At 42.7% G+C, this 18,397-nt stretch overlaps 1 protein-coding gene across 27 annotated transcripts in view; it reads left to right on the top strand.

The window, feature by feature from the left end:
* Window positions 1-18,397, top strand: part of GPHN (gephyrin) — a 603,244-nt gene that overhangs the window by 276,665 nt on the left and 308,182 nt on the right. For 26 of the 27 annotated variants that reach the window (XM_037900254.2, XM_037900255.2, XM_043549878.1 and 23 more), the window contains one exon: window positions 378-435. The exons of the other annotated variant lie outside the window; for it this stretch is intronic. In XM_037900254.2, coding sequence (XP_037756182.1) covers window positions 378-435 — 58 coding nt within the window. The remainder of the gene's footprint in view (window positions 1-377; window positions 436-18,397) is intronic. 27 annotated transcript variants of the gene reach the window in all.

The raw sequence follows: 18,397 nt of genomic DNA on the forward strand, positions 1-18,397 counted from the left end.
TGACCTGTCCATGACTTTTGCTAAAATTATCCATGACTAAAACATAGCCTTAGGTCTTCTACTTGTAGATCTATTCTATTTAGCTATTTTTACCCCCCAAAGCATCTGCTCCATGATGATGTGCACTTCCCTTTGCTGAATAACTGCATATTCCTATTGATCTTATCTCTCAGGCTGGCCAAGCACATCTTGCTTCTGATGCTCATTTTAACTACTTAAAGGTTTTTATTTGGTTAATGAAAGAAACATTTTCTGAACTTCTCAAATACCAAGTTAACGCTCAGAACTAATATACTAAGAAATAACAGTGACAACATGAACAACATTCCATGCTTTGTGATACTGGTTATGAGAATATTTTCTTCTCCCAATTTCAGGTTGGGTGGGACTATATCTGCATACAAGATAGTGCCAGACGAAATTGAAGAAATCAAGGTACAGTATTACTACTGTCTTTCAACACTGGCAAGTGGACAGTGTTTTGCTGGGGAGCATTCTTAAGGTGTTACATGAAAAAGCCCTCCTCCCTTCTTTTGTGCTTTGGAATGCACAGAGTGTGTATGGCCTTCTCTTAATACCCCACCTGATAAATACTGGAAATGGTAAAAAAAATAATTTTAGATATTGAATAGATGACCTGACTACCATCTGGAGCAGTCTCTAAAATTAAAAACAGCATGCAAATAAAAATGAATTTTTGTCCTTTTTATACATTTTAAAGTCCTTTTTTGTCACTGAGCGTGACAGATTATATTTGCTGTTTGCATCTAGCTATAGCTTCACAGGGCAAAAACAAGGTTTTAATCAGCCTGACAGAATCTAAAAGACTCAATAAGGCTTTTCCCTTCTAATTTCTGACTTGGTACCTTTATTTAAACTGATTGGGGTATTTTATTGTACAACAGTTTTAATCAGGCTTTATAGTTTGTGGCCAGAATTTTAAAACATGACTGCCTAAAGTTAGGTTCCTAAATCCCTATTTAGGCACCTTAATAGAACTGATCTGATTTTGAAAGGTGCTGAGCACTTTCAGCTCTCATTGACTTTAGCAGGCTGTGTTGATGCTTAGCAATAGCACCTGTATAATTCACGCCATTTATGTTTACAGATTCTGGAGCCTAACTTTTGACATCTGACTCTGAAAATGTTGGCCTAATTTTTTTAACTTTTTAGAAATATGTAGGCTTGGAAGGATTAGATTTTTATCAGTAAATGTTGGTAAGCGTTGATTTCAATGTACACACCCAAACAAAAAAAAAATATTTCCATTGCTAATCAAAATTTACAGTTTGGAAAGGTGAGAAAAATGCAGCTTGAGAACTTGTTAGAGTTAGATTTAAGGATATTTCTTTTGTATATTTTGTATAACTTGACATGTGATGTTGACAGTTTGTATTTTAATGGTTATAAAGCTTTAATTTTGAATCTTGACATCTACTGCCGTCAAATTATTGTCTGACCCCCCCATTTTTTCCTGCAACTGTGAAAATTTAAATTGCTAAAAAAAGTTAAAAACCTATAATTTTGCAAAACTATGAAAATTTAAATAAATAAAAATCTTTAAAAATGGTTAAAAATAAATACTGATATTATCCATCAAAATTATAAAAAAAATTAATTCTGTCAAGCCTAGAAATATATAAACTTTTTTATTTTCTTTTGGCGATCAAAAGCCTATCCAGCTCAAGACATATTGTCCTTTTATCCTTCCATCAGAGCTCTGCTGCTTTAAGGCCAGGTAAACAGACATCCACCCCTCCCCCTGTAAAGCCCTGGGGACTTTGAAAATCCCCTTCCTGTTTTCTTGGCAAGTGCCAGGTGACATCTGGCCAGGTGACGATGCCTGCTCCACGGAGCAAACAGTCCCAGTTTACAGCAATGCTGAGCTATTGGAGCTGATCAGTATTTGGGGAGAGGAGGCTGTGCAGGGACCCAGGATGCCCGGCAATCACCTCCCCTCCCCCTTCCCCCTTCCCACAAGACCTATCGTCAAAATGGAGAGGGCTGCACTGTGAGATAGCTATACTCAGTGAGCTGGTCTCATTGGTGATGGAAGTGCTGCAAATGTAAACACCCTCTGATGCCTGTGAATGTGAGTGAGTACACACACCAGCGCTTTTCTTTTACTGGTTCACTATCACCATTGAAACTGACAGCAGAAAAACTCTGCAAGCGTAGACATAGCCAGAGTGTTCTTGCAGTAAAGAGAGGGAGTTTATTCTGTCTGAAGTCCTCCTGTAAAAGGAGACAGAGAACAGAGGGTAATGGGAGGAGAAAACAGGAGAAAGAAGAGAGGATGAACAGAAAACCAGAAGTGATTAAACATACAAAGGGTTTTGATGGTTCTCAGGGTACCGGGGTCGGTGACACCCCTTGCTACCCCTGCCTCCAGCATGAGGAAGTCCTGCTTGAGGTAACTGGATGTAGGTTCCCTAAAACCACCAGCTTTTCAGCCACTCAAGCAGCCTTTTCCGGGCTATGCCAGCCCTTTCTTTGCCTTGCAGGTTAACAGGAGGTGGACCCAGTCCCCAAGTCCCCTCGAATCAATACCCTGTGATTTCCAGCCCCTGAAACTGAATACTCACAGAAATCCTAAAAGCAGTGTAACCCCATTTTACCAGATTTACCTTAAATCACTGCTCCTGTATAACGCACAGCAATTGTAAAGAAACAAAAGAAGGTTTATTTAAGAAAGAGTAGAGATTCCACTAGAAACAAGAGAGAGTGATGGAAACAAGTGATTACAATACAAAACAAAATAAGAAGACATGAACTAGGGCTACACTTATTAATTTTTACCTTTCCTACCTAATAAAGTAGCTTTCCCCCCAAAGTTCACAGCTGGCTGGCTTCAGAGAAACCAGGCTCCAGTCTTTCATGAAAAAACATCCCTGCTCAGTAGGCTGTCTATCAGTGAATAGATCCAGAGTCCCTCCCTCTGCTTTGTGTTACGCTGAAACAGCCCTTTGTCTTTATTCATAGATTGGGTGATCCCTAGTCTGCTCTAATGTTCCTTTTTTTTTTTTTAACCTCCAAGTGGTTTTGATTGTTTGCAGGTGTTTTGATGGTTTTCCATTGACTGTTCTGGGATGGGGGAAGGCTAGGCAATTGAACAATACATTACATAATTGGTAAGCCGGGGGGGGGGGGGGGGGGGGGGGAGGGGAGGGGTGAGGGTGAGGGGGAGGTGATAACTCCCTTCTGCTTGAATGGGTCATCACCAAGACATAACAGGTTTCAGAGTAGCAGCCCTGTTAGTCTGTATCCGCAAAAAGAAAAGGAGGACTTGTGGCACCTTAGAGACTAACAAATTTATTTGAGCATAAGCTTTCGTGAGCTACAGCTCACTTCATCGCATGCATTCCAGACATAACAGTCTCCGGTGACTAACTTTTACTCCAAGACCATAAGAGAATAATTTTCAATATAGTTACATATATTGTGCCTTAACTGTTCCCCATACACAAATCTGACAATCATTACAAGCTTTCAGTAAAGACTTCGCAAGCTACACTCTGTGGATAAATATCATGAAAGTGGTATATTAGATGTAGTGAGTTTGTCAGGTCTGAGACAAGAGTTGTTCGGAAAGAACAGTGAACCTTTTTCTAGTTGGCACCCATAAGTCTCTGTGTCACAAGGGTAAGAAATGGAATCTCCTCTCATGCACAGTAGTGCAGAGGAGAAATTCCACTTCTCATCCTCCCTTTTCCCTGCCTAAATGTGAAATTAAAGCCCAGACTTTTAAGGTAAGGAAAATAACTATAGTTTTAAATATATGATTTATCTTGACATGTTGCTGAACTAAATCCACAGGGTAAAGAATAATCAGATTGCCCTTTACTAGCCTTATAGAGTGATCCCTGCTCCCTGATGGGCAAAAGAAGTGGGGTTTCTCAGTAACAATACTAATTATGAAAAATGAAGAAGAAAATTGGGGACAAATTTAGCTTTGCACATCAGTGTCAGAGAACAGAAAGAATCTGACTGGCGTGCCAGGTATTTTTATCGCAGATCAGGGGAAACAGCCTCATAGACAATACAGCAACGTTCTATCTCTACAGGCAGTGGGGAGTCCGCTCTTTTCCACTTTATCAAGAGGTGACTCTGCTCTCGGAGCTCTGTATTTCCAACTCTACAGATCTAGAAGCTTCTTACCTGCTGGGGTTCCAAAATGACCTAACAGACCACCTGAGCAGATCGTTTGAGTCGCCACAAGTGGTCTCTTTGTCCAGATGTGGCCAGGTACATCTTCCAGCAGTGGGGATTTCCCCAAATAGACCTGTTTGTGACAAGGACCAACAGCAGGTGTCAGCAGTTCTGTTCCCTACAGGATCACAGCCTGGATTCCCTGGCAGACACATTTTTACTGCCATCATCAGGCAGGCTTCTTTACACTTTTCCACCAATTCCACTCATTCACAGGGTATTACTAAAGATAAGACAGTACCAGGCCAAAGAAATACTTATACCCCAACATGGGCCCATCAATACTAGTTCTCCACTCTCCTAGTGCTGTCAGTGAAACCTGCAATTTCACTTTCATTAGGACTAATCTCCCAAGATCATGGCCACCTACTCCAATCAAGCATACAAACCCTTCACTTATCTGCATAGATGTTCCATAGCTAGATACTAGAGAGTAGTCTTGCTTGAAAGAGGTTCAAGAGATCCTGCTAAATAGTAGAAAGCCGTCTACAAGAACTACATACATCCCCAAATGGAGACAGTTTTTTATCTGGTCTCACCAGTATGGTGTATTGCTGTCTGATTCTTCAGTTCAACATATCCTGGACTACTTACTGTACCTGAAACACCAAAGTTTAGTTGTTAGTTTGATCAAAGTACATCTGGCAGCTATTTTAATGTTCCAACCTAAAGTGGACAGTCTCTCCATTTTCTCTAATGATATGTCCATATGGTTTTTGAAAGTCTTAGTCAAATTGTATCCTCCAGTGTAAGACCCTGTTCTCCAGTGGGATCTAAACTTAGTATTGTCAAGACTTATGGGTCCCCTGTTTGAGCCATTGGCTACTTGCTCTCTGCTGCATCTGTCAATCAGTGAAGATGACATTTTTGGTGGTCGTTATCTCAGCTACAAGAGTAAGAGAGCTATATGTCTTAATGTCTGGACCTCCCTGTATGATCTTTTTTAAGGACAAGGTTTATCTGTGTCCTCATCTGAAGTTTTTATCAAAGGTGGTATCATCTTTCCACGTCAACCAGCCAATTTATTTCCCTGCATTCTACCTCAAGCTGCATTCGAGCAGGGAAGAAAAGTGTTTGAGTACCTTGGGCATCAGAAGAGCTCTAGCATTCTACCTGGACAGAACCAGGCACTTTCTATAAGTCCTCCCAGCTGTTTGTAGCAGTGGTGGACAGATTAAGAGGATAATCAGTCTCCATCCAGAGAATTTCTTCTTGGGTTGCCTCCTGTGTATGCATGTGCCATGACCTGGGTAATGTCACTCCATCTAGCAGAGTCAGAGCTCATTCAACGAGATTGCAGTCGGCCTTGGCAGCTTTTCTGGCACAGGTTCCTTGGTCCACACTTTTGCCTCCTCCTGTGCAGTGGCTCAAGACTCCAGAGACAGAGTTGATCATGTTGTTTTCCAAACATTATTGAAATAGACTCCAATCCCACCTCCTGTTCTTATGACTTGTGAGTCACCAAGAGTGGAATGCATGTGTTCAATCACTCAAAGAAGAAAAAACGGTTACTAATCTATTCAATAACTGTTGTTGTTCAAGGTGTGCTGTACATGTCCATTCCATGACCTGTCCTCCTACACCTCTACATTGTAGTTCTGGCAAGATGGACCTGAGGGGGCTAGGAGAAGCTCTGCCCTTTATACCTGGATGCAGTGGCATGCAATAGCAGAATGAGTTTGGGCTGCCCAATGGGTACCGCTGAGGGAAAAATTTTCTGATGACTTTGCACTGGGCACACATAAACCTAGAGTGGACATGTGCAACACATCTCAAACAACAACACTTACTGAACAAATTAATGACCATTGTTATAGCCTGCGTCAGTGAAGGCCTTATTTATTAAGCGACATAAAGTCAACATAGCCTTGTTGTCACTAAAGAGATCACCATCCCTGTGTAGGGAGGCTTCCTGCCCAAGGATCCAAGGTTGACTTCTTGCTGAGAAGCAGACCTCACCAACTTAATCCTGGTCTCTGTGGCCAGGATATATTCATTGTTAGAGCACTCTCCTGTTAAGATCCAGAAGTCATATGATCTGGAAGCTTCATTGTTTAAACAAACAAAAAAACCCTCATAGCAGCATTTATTTAAGGAACCTCATACGATGATCTTCACAATTCAACAGGAGAAATAGACTATAACACAGTTTCCCATTGTCAAATATGGGTATGATTGTGGAGTGCTGACACACAGGTCAACCAGATCCTGGCAGCCTTCCAGTATATAAGTAGTACACTCTTCAGAGAGCTGATATTAATGTCATCACAGAGTCCTCTTGGATATCAAAGATGACCTTGACCGTCATTAGCAGTAACAAGAGGGATTATAAACTCCACTATAAAATGAAGCAACCTTTTTGCTCAGATTCCTTTTTGTTCATATGCCTCCTCAAGATATAATAGGAGAGACAGCCAAGCTGGTAGAGGCAAATGGAGGTCAAGGGAGTCTGGGATTTCCCAGGGCAACCATTGACCTTCTCCAAGCAGTGAGCATGCCTTCAACTAATTCTAGTTCAAAGTGGAGCCCTTCATAGGTTGGACTTCGCATACATCTAGGGATAGATACTAGAATCCACAGTGTGTTTGGAGGGACTAATGGGCTCAATCCATTAGTTTATCCGTTTTTAGGGACCTCAGAGTCCAGACCCTGATGTTTTTACGAGGAATGGCTTCCTGTTATTGATATTCTTCTCTAGGCAACATTTTGCACTCTTAAAAAATAAAATAAAATAAAAATATCGACCACAACAGTCAGTTGAGTATTGGAAGTAGTCCACCAGGATTGTGCAACGTAACTGGCTCTCAGAAACAGATTTACAGCTCCCAAACTTGGAACAAAAGCAAAGTGTGGTTGCAGATATATATCACTTTCTCCAGGTTATTAGGATAGAACAAGTTCCCAGAGCGGAGAGGGGGACCTTGAACTATCCTCCATCCTCTTCTTGCTACTCAGTACTCAGAAGGATAAAGAGCTAGGCTAGATTGAAAGTTCCTGAATAGATCCATTAGCCAAAATATAGGGTGGAGATGCTCATATCTACTTTGGCTGCAATCCCAAGAGGATTGTTTATCTTCAGGCCTTTTACAGATCAACCATTGATATATCCTGATAAGATCTTCTTACAGGAGATTTCTGCACTCCTTCTACAGTGGCCATTTCCAGCCCGTTCTTTACCTTTTGAGTTAGCAGAAGTCCTGAGGGTTTTTGGTGAAAGGACTAGTGACTCTTCTACCACCTCTCAGGCAGAGAGGTGTATCTGTTCCTAGATGATCCTCTAATCAGAGCATCCTCACAGGAAAAAACAGAAGACACTACTGAGCAAACAGCCCAACTTCTGCAAAAGCACCACTTTGTCATAAATCAGGATAAGAGCAAGCTGATACCAGCCTAACTGTGTACATTGGTTAAAAATCTGTATATCTGATCCCAAGAGCTGACTCAGAGAGAATTGAGTTTACAACATATATCAGTCTGGCTGGAGAACCTATACAGAAGGGAGCTTAGGTTCAAGGGATTTGGTCAAATTAGAAAGCAGACAGTATAAATCATTAGTATGGCCCTCAGAGAGCTGACTGCATCGATACACTACAGGAATATGTTGGTGGTGATTGATAATACTGTAGTCACAGCCTACATTATTGGTCAGAAAAGAACCAGGTCACTGACACAACAGTGGGATTCCAGCTTTCTGCTCTCTTGATCAGAGAGCAAGATGTCATCGCTGCATGTTCGCAGTGTAAATGGAAAGTTGTAAGTCTAAGTACACAAGGTAAGCAGTCAATAAAATCAGGCAAGTGGGACCTATGTGTTGAGGTATTTGATTTGCTGTTGAAATCTCAGGGCAGACCATAACTAATCTGTTAATTTTGAGGTTCAACAGCAATAAAACTCCAAATTTCTTCTCTAGGAGGAGGAACCGCAAGGCCATGGCAGTTGATACCCTCAACTAGAGAGAACCAAAATCTCTAACGTCTGCTTCCTACTGTATTGGTAGAGGAAAGAACTTGAACATGATAGGTGATTTATTGTTTGCAGTGTTGTTGTAGGCATGTTGGTCCCAGGATATTAGACAGACAAGGTGGGTGAGGTAATATATTTGATTGGACCACCCTCTGTTGAGGAAAGAGACAAGCTTTTGAGCTACACAGAGCTCTTCTTCAGGTCTGGGAAAGGTATTCACGTGAAACATGTCTGACAAGTACCTATTAAACATGTATGAGTAATGTTTTATATATATAATATACAAACCTGTTAAAAGAATAAAATCTGCTCACCATATCAGTGGAAGTGTGCACATGATTATCAATCCATTAAATAGGTTGTGCAAATTCAGTTTGCTGCATGCTAATGCTATGTGTGACCATAGGAAGGAGCAGACTTATTAAGGAACTAGCTTATTGTTTAGCCACAGGGTAGCTGCATGTATCATTTTATGAAGGCCTACCTCATTCAGTATGTAATGGAATGATAGCATGAAAATGCTCCTTTTTAAAGTCCTTTTAGTATTCCTCGGAGAGAACATGTGCTGAGTCCTTCCTTGAAATCATCAGTTTTTCAATAAACTTTGATGGTTCTGTTTGGAAACACATTTATAACTTTAGTTGACTGTCAGTTACCAGATTTCAACCATAATACAATCAAACATGGTTCAGTTAATTTTACTTTGCCAGCAGCAGTATGAAAAAAATGTATTATGCAATTTTCTCCAAGGTAGATTAAAAAAAAGACCATAATATTTTATTTAAAATGTGCTAGCTTCTCTCAAACCCCAATTTTTTCTACCAGCAAAGATTATTTACCTGTTTGTCCAGCAGTTAGAATAATAAAATGAGTAACCCCTTCTGCAGAACAGGATTAGCCTTTGACTTCTCAAGACTAAATAAAAATTAATAAAAAATATCAGTTTTAGCAGATTTTCATTGGATCATGATCCACAAGAAGAGACAGTGATGATATAAGATTTGACTCTCTCATCTCCTGAAATGAAGTTTGTGATGGATTAATTCATTAAAATTGCTTTAGTTTCATTGGCTAATGTTTACTGGTCTTAGGTTTTTCCCTTATATGTGTATATATGTATTTAAATATCCACTCAACCCTCCCCCCGCCAAAAAAAAAGTTTTGTATTTTCCTTTTGAAAGTGAAAAAAAATTATTCAAGTGGTGTGCACTATTTACATTCTAAGTCGACAAGGTTGTTGGTTTGTTCTGTGTTGTAGAATCAGTTTTAGCAACAATATATTTACAATTCTGTCACAGGGTGGCTGGCCCCTTGGGAGGCTGAGACTGGTGGATCACTTGAGCTCAGGAGTTCTGGGCTGCAGTGGGCTATTCTGATCGGGTGTCCGCACTAAGTTCGGCATCAATATGGTGATCCCTGGGAACCTTGGGGTCACCAGGTTGCCTAAGAAGGGATGAACGAGCCCAGGTCAGAAATGGAGCAGGTCAAAAACTTAAGGAACTACACCTCCTCTGTGCTCCCACTTGGGCCAGTTAAGAGGGCAGGGCTAGACCTGAGGCTATAAAACATTAGGTGGCATTTGAGTGAGGGAGAACAGGCTGCAAGAAGGAACTGGTTGAGAGTGAACCAGAGAGAGGCAGGACTGCCAAAGACCTGGGAGTGGAGGCAGTGAAAGCCTGAGATACAATGGGTGAATGGATAACTGTTTGTTGGTTTAAGTTTGGTAATAAAGCTGCATACAAGAGATTTTGGGCAAGGTAGTGAGTCCATAGAGGAACGCCAAAAGAGAATTTGAAGAACAGTTAGCCAAAGACTCAAAGATTAAGAGCAAAAAAATGTTTAAGTACCTCAGAAGCAGGAAGCCTGCTAAACAACCAGTGTGGCCACTGGGCGATTGAGATGCTAAAGGAGCACTCAAGGACGATAAGGCCATTGTGGAGAAACTAAATGAATTCCTAACATTGGTCTTTACAGCTGAGGATGTGAGGGAAATTCCCAAACCTAAGCCATTCTTTTTAGGTGACAAATCTGAGAAACTGTCGCAGATTGAGGTGTCATTAGAGGAGGTTTTGGAACAAATTGATAAACTAAACAGTAATAAGTCACCAGGACCAGATGGTATTCACCCAAGAGTTCTGAAGGAGCTCCAAAGTGAAATTGCAGAATTACTATCTGTAGTTTGTAACCTATCATTTAAATCAGCTTCTGTATGAAATGACTTGAGGATAACTAATGTGAAGCCAATTTTAAAGAGAGGCTCCAGAGGCAATCCTGGGCATGTGGATGAGGGGGATCCAGTGGATATTTAGATTTTCAGAAAGCCTTTGACAAGGTCCCTCACCAAACGTTCTTAAGCAAAGTAAGCTGTCATGGGATAAGAGGGAAGGTCCTCTCATGGATTGGTAACTGGTTAAAAGATAGGAAACAAAGAGTAGGAATAAATGCTCAGTTTTTAGAATGGAGAGAGGTAAATAGTGGTGTCCCCTAGGGGTCTGAACTGGGATCAGTCCTATTCAACATATTCATAAATGATCTGGAAAAAAGGGTAAATACTGAGGGGGAAACATTTGCAGATGATACAAAACTACTCAAGATCGTTAAGTCCCAAGCAGACTGCAAAGAGCAACAAAATGGCAGATGAAATTCAATGTTGATAAATGCAAAGTAATGCACATTGGAAAACACAATCCCATCTATAGTATAAAACAATGGGGTCTAAATGAGCTGTTACCACTCAAGAAAGAGATCTTGGAGTAATTGTGGATAATTCTCTGCAAACATCCACTCAATCTGGAGCAGCAGTCAAAAAAGTGAACAAAATGTTGGGAATCATTAAGAAAGGGATAGATAAGAAGACAGAAAATATCACATTGCCTCTATGTAAATCCATAGTACGCCCACATCTTGAATAATGTGTGCAGATGTGGTCTCCCCACCTCAAAAATGATATATTGGAACTGGAAAAGGTTCAGAAAATGGCAACAAAAGTGATTAGGGGTATGGAATGGCTTTCATGTGAGGAGCGATTAATAAGACTGGGACTTTTCAGCTTGGAAAAGAGACCACTAAGGTGGGATATGATACAGGTCTATAAAATCATGACTAGTGTGGAGAAAGTAAATAAGGAAGTGTTTTTCTCACTGAGATCCAATTTTATGAGTGAACAATGTCGGTGTCCCTTCAGGCTACCAAAAGCACATTCAGTTGTCATTCTGCACCTGCTGAGCTGGTACTTGAGTCTTTCCTTGGTGATGTTGAGGTGGCCAGTGTATGGCTTCATGAGCCAGGGGAGTCAGGGGTGGACTGGGTCCTCCAAGATCAGTAATGGCATCATGAATGGTAATTCGCTAGTTGGGAAAGAAAGTCCCTACCTGTAGCTTTCTGAACAGTCCTATGTTCCTAAAGATGCAAGTGCCATGCCCCTTCCCTGACCAGCCAACTCTGATGTTGGTGAAGCGTATCCAGTGATCACTAGCACTTGCATAACCATATAAAAATAGGCCTTTCTGTTGATGTACTCTGTTGCCATGTGGTCTGGTGCCAAAATAGGGATGAGTGCCTCCACCACAGTTCAGGAACCCCACTGCTGCAGATCCATTCATTATGCCCGGCACGTTGCCACGAGTCACAATTCTGAGTAGCAATAGGTGATTAATGACCCTGCACACTTACATGACAATGGCCCCTACAGTGGATTTTCCTACTCCAAAATTATACCCACTAACTGGTAGCAGTCTGGCATTGCAAGTTTCACAGTGTGATCACCACTCGCTTCTCCGTTGTCAGTGCAGCTCTCATTTTGGTGTCCCTGTGATGGAGGGCTGGGGCAAGGTCTGCTCACAAATCCAAGAATGTGGTCTTGTGCATCCGAAAGTTCTGCAGCCAATGCTCATCCCAAACCTGCATTAAGATGTGAGCCCACCAGTCAGTGCTCATTTCTCAGGTCCAGAAGTAGTACCCCATCATTTGCAGCTACTCTGTGAACACCACCAATAATCATAGACCAATCTCGCTATGTCCCACAGCACTCTCCAAAAAAATCATGTTCCCTGTGCCTCTTCTTGTGGGTCTGCAAATATTGGTGGATTATGCATCCTGTGCTTGCAACACTCATGACAATAGTGCGGAGCTGTGCAGGCTTTGTGCTTCTATCAGAGAGAGTGGACAATGACAATTCCTGCATGGGTTGTGGGATTTTTAAAATAGGTGTGAAAATTATGAGATAGAGATGACATTATGGGGTGGAGAAAGTAGCATGATGGGAACTTGACCCTGCAGTTCCAGTCACCCCGCGCAACTCATTTCTGCCCCAACATGCATTGCCAAAACTTCCCAGAAGGCAATGCGCTGGATGGTGTTGAGTTGCACACTGGGATACTTACCCATGATGCACCACACTGTGCATCGAAAGAAGCATTCCTGATGAGCTCACGTAGTGCCAATGCAGAGAGCTAAGTATGCATGCACACGCGATATGCTAACTGCAGCGGCTTAATGCTGAAGTAACTTGCATCGGCAAAAGTTTGTAGCATTGCCCTTACTGCAGTTTAAGGATGGTTTCTCCAATTACATTAAGTAAATCACCTTCCCGAGAGGTGGTAGCTAGTTGGATGGAAGAATTCTTCCATCAACCTAGTGCAGTTTACACTGGGGGTTACATCTGCTTAATGACATCTCTCATAGATATGGATTTTTCACATTCCAGTAATGGCTGTGGGCCAGAGGGAGGAAGCGCCTCACGCAAAGTGGGGAATGAGCAGTGACATCTAGTTCCTGGAAGGGTGGGTATTTCCTATTTTTGAACTGGGATATGGGGGGCCTCCCCTTTTTGGGGTGTGTGAGGCCCTCTCCCTGCCCCCATATGTGAACCATGATCTGGGGGTCTTCTTTCTCTGAGTGGGGTAGCCTGATTTATAGACTATTAATTATATTGATTACTTAAGAATTCCCAGTTATTACTTTGAGGGTTGATAACTCAGTAAGGTAAATAGACTACTGAATGTACATTTGCACATCCATATACTCACACCATCCCTTACAGAACAACCTGAAATGTTAGCATTTATCTTCCTCATCACCATCACCTTCCTCCTCATCACCAGTAGCCATGATTCTGGCACCTTCCAAGGGCTACATCTCTCTCTCTCATACTGCCCACAGGCTGGGATGCAAATTTTATAATATGTTATGCTGACACCACTGTATCTAATGCATATTTAGTAGGGGTTTTCCCACTTTTCCTTATTTGTATTTCCTCATCCTACTAATGTTGAGGTGTCCTCCTTCTGTAGGTTAATATATGAATATGTACTGCCACCATTTCAGCTGATGATCATACCCATCACCCCTTGCTTAAGCGGATTTGTGGTTATTATTTCCATGTTCTTTGCAGTAGCACTTACTGGAACATTCAGTCTTTTACCATTGAGCAAGCTCTTCTTAGTTCCCAAAATCTAAAGGTAAGCATTAATCTATGCCAAGGGTTACGGCCTACTTAACCACACACATGCTAATTTATGCTTCAGCTAATAGTTACAGAATACAGGCCTGTAAGTTCTTTGCATTACGGCTGAATATAATGAAAGCAGCAAAATGTAATGAAGGCAAGACAGTGAATATAGTAAAGGCAAACTAGCCTTATGGGTTATGGTTGTGGGCATGGGAGGATCTGAGCCCTTCTCCCTGCCCTCCAATGTGTGTATGCTGGGGGCCTTGCCCTCTTGAGGGGTCCAAGGCACTCTCCTTGCCATCCATGTGTGAACCAAGATACTAAATGTCTAAGGAAGACGGGATGAGAACACCCAGTGAGATTAATGAAATAGTTCACACATCTCAAAGCTATTATTTTAAACTGTAGTCATCTTCTTGCAGTGTTCTCATTCAGCTGAGAACATCTCTTGGAAATGAATGGACCACTTCACACCTCAGAGCCTCTTGTGCTGTGTAGACTGTTGTGTGTAGAGTCTCTTCCCTGTACCAGAGGCCCAGATTGCATCTGGGTGTATGCACTTTCACAGCCCCACCACCTATTCTCCCCTCCCCCGCTGGCTCCTCCAAGTTTACCAGGGGAACGGTAATCTGAGGGGTGTATCAGATTCAGAAAAACATTCTTTCAACTCTGAAAAGGACTCTCCTTCCAAAGACCCTACTTGTTCAGCTCCCCTGTAAATAGGGAATTTGCCTTGAAGATTCCTGTTACTAGTACTGAAAAGGAGTCTGCAACCCCTTTATTCAGCCATCCTTGATCCTCCAAACAGAATTCAGCACTGGCTGGGAGTTTAGTTCCAAGGCCAGGACTGCCTTCACCACCTCAAGGCACTGAGCTCCCCTCTAAGGGCAACTCACAGAATTGATCCTCTTCCTTGGAAAAGGAAATATCAAAGAAATTTTAAGAGTCAGAGCCCTCTTTACTTTTCTAAACCATGATCCTGGAGACCTGATCATCCTGGACAGGCTAGCAGGGCCAATTCTTTGCCTCGCCTGGAGAGATAACTAGTAACCAAGACTTCACTCCAAGTAGCCCTGGGTACTTCAGATACATTATCCTCTTCCATAGCCACAGCTATCATCATGAGAAGAGCACCCAGGTTGCAATCCTGTAGGATTCCCAGAGAAATACAAATGAACAGTCCCTTCAAAGGACGACTTAGAAAAAGTCTGGTTCATGCCTATCTCCCATTCAGGATCATCAGTGTCCTGAAACTTTTATGTAGTTCCTATGAGCCTTATGGAACTCCTCTTTGAACCCTTATCCAAATGCTCTCTTCACCATCTCACCTTGCTGATAGCTATCACCCTAGCTGGGAGAATAAACTCGATTCAGGCACTTGTGGTTAGATGTTGGGCTGCATGTGTGTATTTTTCCTGTGTGCTGCCCCAGCTCTGCGCAGACAGACAGAACAGCAGACCTCGAGCAAACCACCCAATGACCACAAGATTCGTCAAGGAATGAAGGCACCAGGCCAGGTTTATTGTCGACGAAGCACGGTACTAGTATCCCACAGACTCTACCGGACCACTAATATGTATATGCCTGTAATAATGGACCAGCTCAGTGAATGGCGGGACTTTCCATTCCTCCCTAGGCTAGACAAAGACACTCCCTCTGAGACTCCATTTTATACATTAATACAAACAAGTTATGTACTGTCCCTCTGACATAGTTAGTTGACGTAATTATGTACTGACCCTCTGACGTAGCCGGTAACCCATCACCTTGTACATCTTTATCCATTACACTGCCATCCTGACCTTACTTTTAGGATGGGTCAGCGTGTTCCTGTTCTTTTTAGGGAATGTACTGGTATAGAGGTGTTCTGGTACCATCCTTCTGGAATGTGTTTGCTTGAGTGCTCTGTGCCTAGCTCCTCTTAGGAATGTGTGTTTTGCAATATAGCCCTGCTCTTGTCAGATTCTGTGAGCAGGGCTTGCCTCTTGCTTACAGCTTATCTTTGCTTATATCAGTAAAGTTTTGACTACTACCTTAACCCAGGCCTCATGCCAGGCCTCTGATACAAGGGCTTATGTCTCAGGCTCTCTTCCTGCTACAACACTAATCACAGATCCTCCTTATGCTTTCTTCTGCAGGGATAAGGTGGTGCTGAGACCCCATTCTAAGTTCCTCACTTAGATGGTGTCTGATTTTCACTTAAATGAAACTATCAGCCTCCCCATTTTCTTCACCAAACCACAGTCAAAACCAGAATAAACTATGCTCCATATTTTAGATATTTCCAAAGCTCTTATTTATTATTTAGTTGGGGAAAAATCATTTAAAAAATCACTGTGTTTATTTGTGGCATTGCAGAAGACTGGGAGGTCAGATCATGTCTTCCCAGAGATTATTCATGTAGATCATCAAGTGCTGTGACAGGGTCGGGCCAGATGGCTATAGGAGAGTGATAGAAGGCAGATATATTAGCCCCAGGTTAAGTAGGTCCCTTTTCCCTGGGTAAGGTAACAGGGAAGGTTCCAGAACAATCGGGAACCTTCTGGAAACAATTAAGACAGACAGGCTGATTAGAACACCTGCAGCCAATCAAGAAGCTGCTAGAATCAATTAAGGCAGGCTAATCAGGGCATCTGGGTTTAAAAAGGAGCTCACTTCAGTTTGTGGTGCGCATGTGAGGAGCTGGGAGCAAGCGGCACTAGGAGCTGAGAGTGGAATGCGTACTGTTGGAGGACTGAGAAGTACAAGCATTATCAGACACCAGGAGGAAGGTCCTATGGTGAGGATAAAGAAGGTGTTGGGAGGAGGCCATGGGGAAGTAGCCCAGGGAGTTGTAGCTGTCGCACAGCTGTTCCAGGAGGCACCTTTAGACAGCTGCATTCCACAGAGCCCTGGGCTGGAACCCAGAGTAGGGGGCGGGCCCAGGTTCCCCCCAAAACTCCCAACTCCTGTCAGACACAGGAGAAGTTGACCTGGACTGTAGGTTCACAAAAACGGCCAAACTGAGGGCTGCCGTGAATCTCCGAGGTGAGGAAATCCGCCAATAAGTGCAAGACCCACCAAGGTAGAGGAGGAACTTTGTCACAGTGCAGTACAATCTGTTACCAACAAACAGATGTCCCTTTCCCCCAGGTATTACGGTCCGCTTAGCTAGAGCCAAAGCAAACTCTTCTGCTTGCCTAAGAAATATGCCTATACCAAAGATCTGCAGGGCAGTCACTTGGATCTGAACCCATACCTTTACCAAATGTTACAGCCTGGATTTGGTGACTACATCAGATGCCAAATTTGTGAGAGCAGTTCTGCCATCTATTTAACTAGCTGCAGCTAGGATTCCTCAGTTCCTCCATATATTAATCTAGGAACTACTAGCTAGTCACCATAAATGGGACCTATACAGATAAAGACTTGAAGAAGAAAAAATGATTACTTAACTCTGATTCTTTGAATTGTTTTTTCTTTGAGAGTCTCACAACCCATATTCCATATCTCAGAGTCCATCTTTACTGGGATTGTGAATTGGTGAGGCAATTGAGAGGCACTTGGGGCTGCTCTGCTCCTTATGCCCTTGAGTGTGGGGGCATGTGGACATGCAGGGCTTAGGTGTTGCTCTAAGAAACACTGGCCCATGAGCACCGTAAGTGGGATCAACATGGACAAAATATCTCAAAAAACCACAGTTACTGTAAGGCAAGTAACCTGTCTTTCCACATTATTTGGAATAAGGCAATAATTCACTCTTGGACCATAATCAGATTTGAATAATTTGCAGACATGAAGACCGCAAGTATTCAAGGTACTCTCACCTGGGAGAACTTAGATGACATTTGTTGAAATATGGTACAGACAAAGGCAAAATATGTGCACTTCTGGAATAACTTTGAACCAGAAAAAGTAATTCCTGGTATGTATGGAATTATCCAGTTAGGGGAAGCCTCTCTTCCCAATATGGCTCTATATAAGATGCACAGTCATTGACAGTGCCACGTAGTGGTCAGGCAGGAATTGGCAGGTCATCTTCCTGTTGAAACACAGTCTCGTCCTTCAGCACCCCCACCCCAATGGTTTCCAGTTTTCCCCTTTAGCACAGGGATTTTTGGGGACTGAGCCCTTAAACAGTTGCGGTCTTCCAATTGGCCTCTCACCCTAGTTGGAGGCTGTTATAGTCGTAACATCCTTCTGGAGCAGGTAGCAGAGCCCAGGACCACCCTCTCCATCAGGCTGTGGTCCAGGGCCCAATGGTAGGCAGCTACACTTGACACCTTGCAGTGCTAAGCTGCTGCACCCCCCCCCCACCCCCGGGCACTTCCTCCCACAGTCTCCTTTAGCTTCCCGGAGTAAATCACTCCAATCAAGTCTCTGACATGCACACTTAGTCATGTACCTCTCCTTTGTGGGTTTGCACGGGTTTGTGGTGTCAGGCCTCAGGCAGTGAGTTCCTAGGCAGTACTTACCCCTCAGAGCAGCAATCAGCTCCCTTGTACCACCTGCCTCTGAACTCCTCTGCTCCCCTTTTTAAACCCCTGCCTCCAGCTTGTGCAGGCTTTGCAGGTGGGACTGGATGGGGCTGCCTGGGCCTAGAGCTGTTCCTTAATCCCTTGCTTTCCAGTACAGGGTTTGTATACTCCATCACAGCCTCCTTTCATATGGAGCAACAATACTGGATTAGAATACAATGCTCCTAATATTCAGCATTCTGATATTTGTGCATTCTATACATTTTTTTCTGGATACTGAGACAAACTATCTTGGTGATAAAATGGTAAAAAAAATAGA

Source organism: Chelonia mydas, chromosome 6 (genome assembly GCF_015237465.2).
Source record: "Chelonia mydas isolate rCheMyd1 chromosome 6, rCheMyd1.pri.v2, whole genome shotgun sequence".
NCBI lineage: Eukaryota > Metazoa > Chordata > Testudines > Cheloniidae > Chelonia > Chelonia mydas.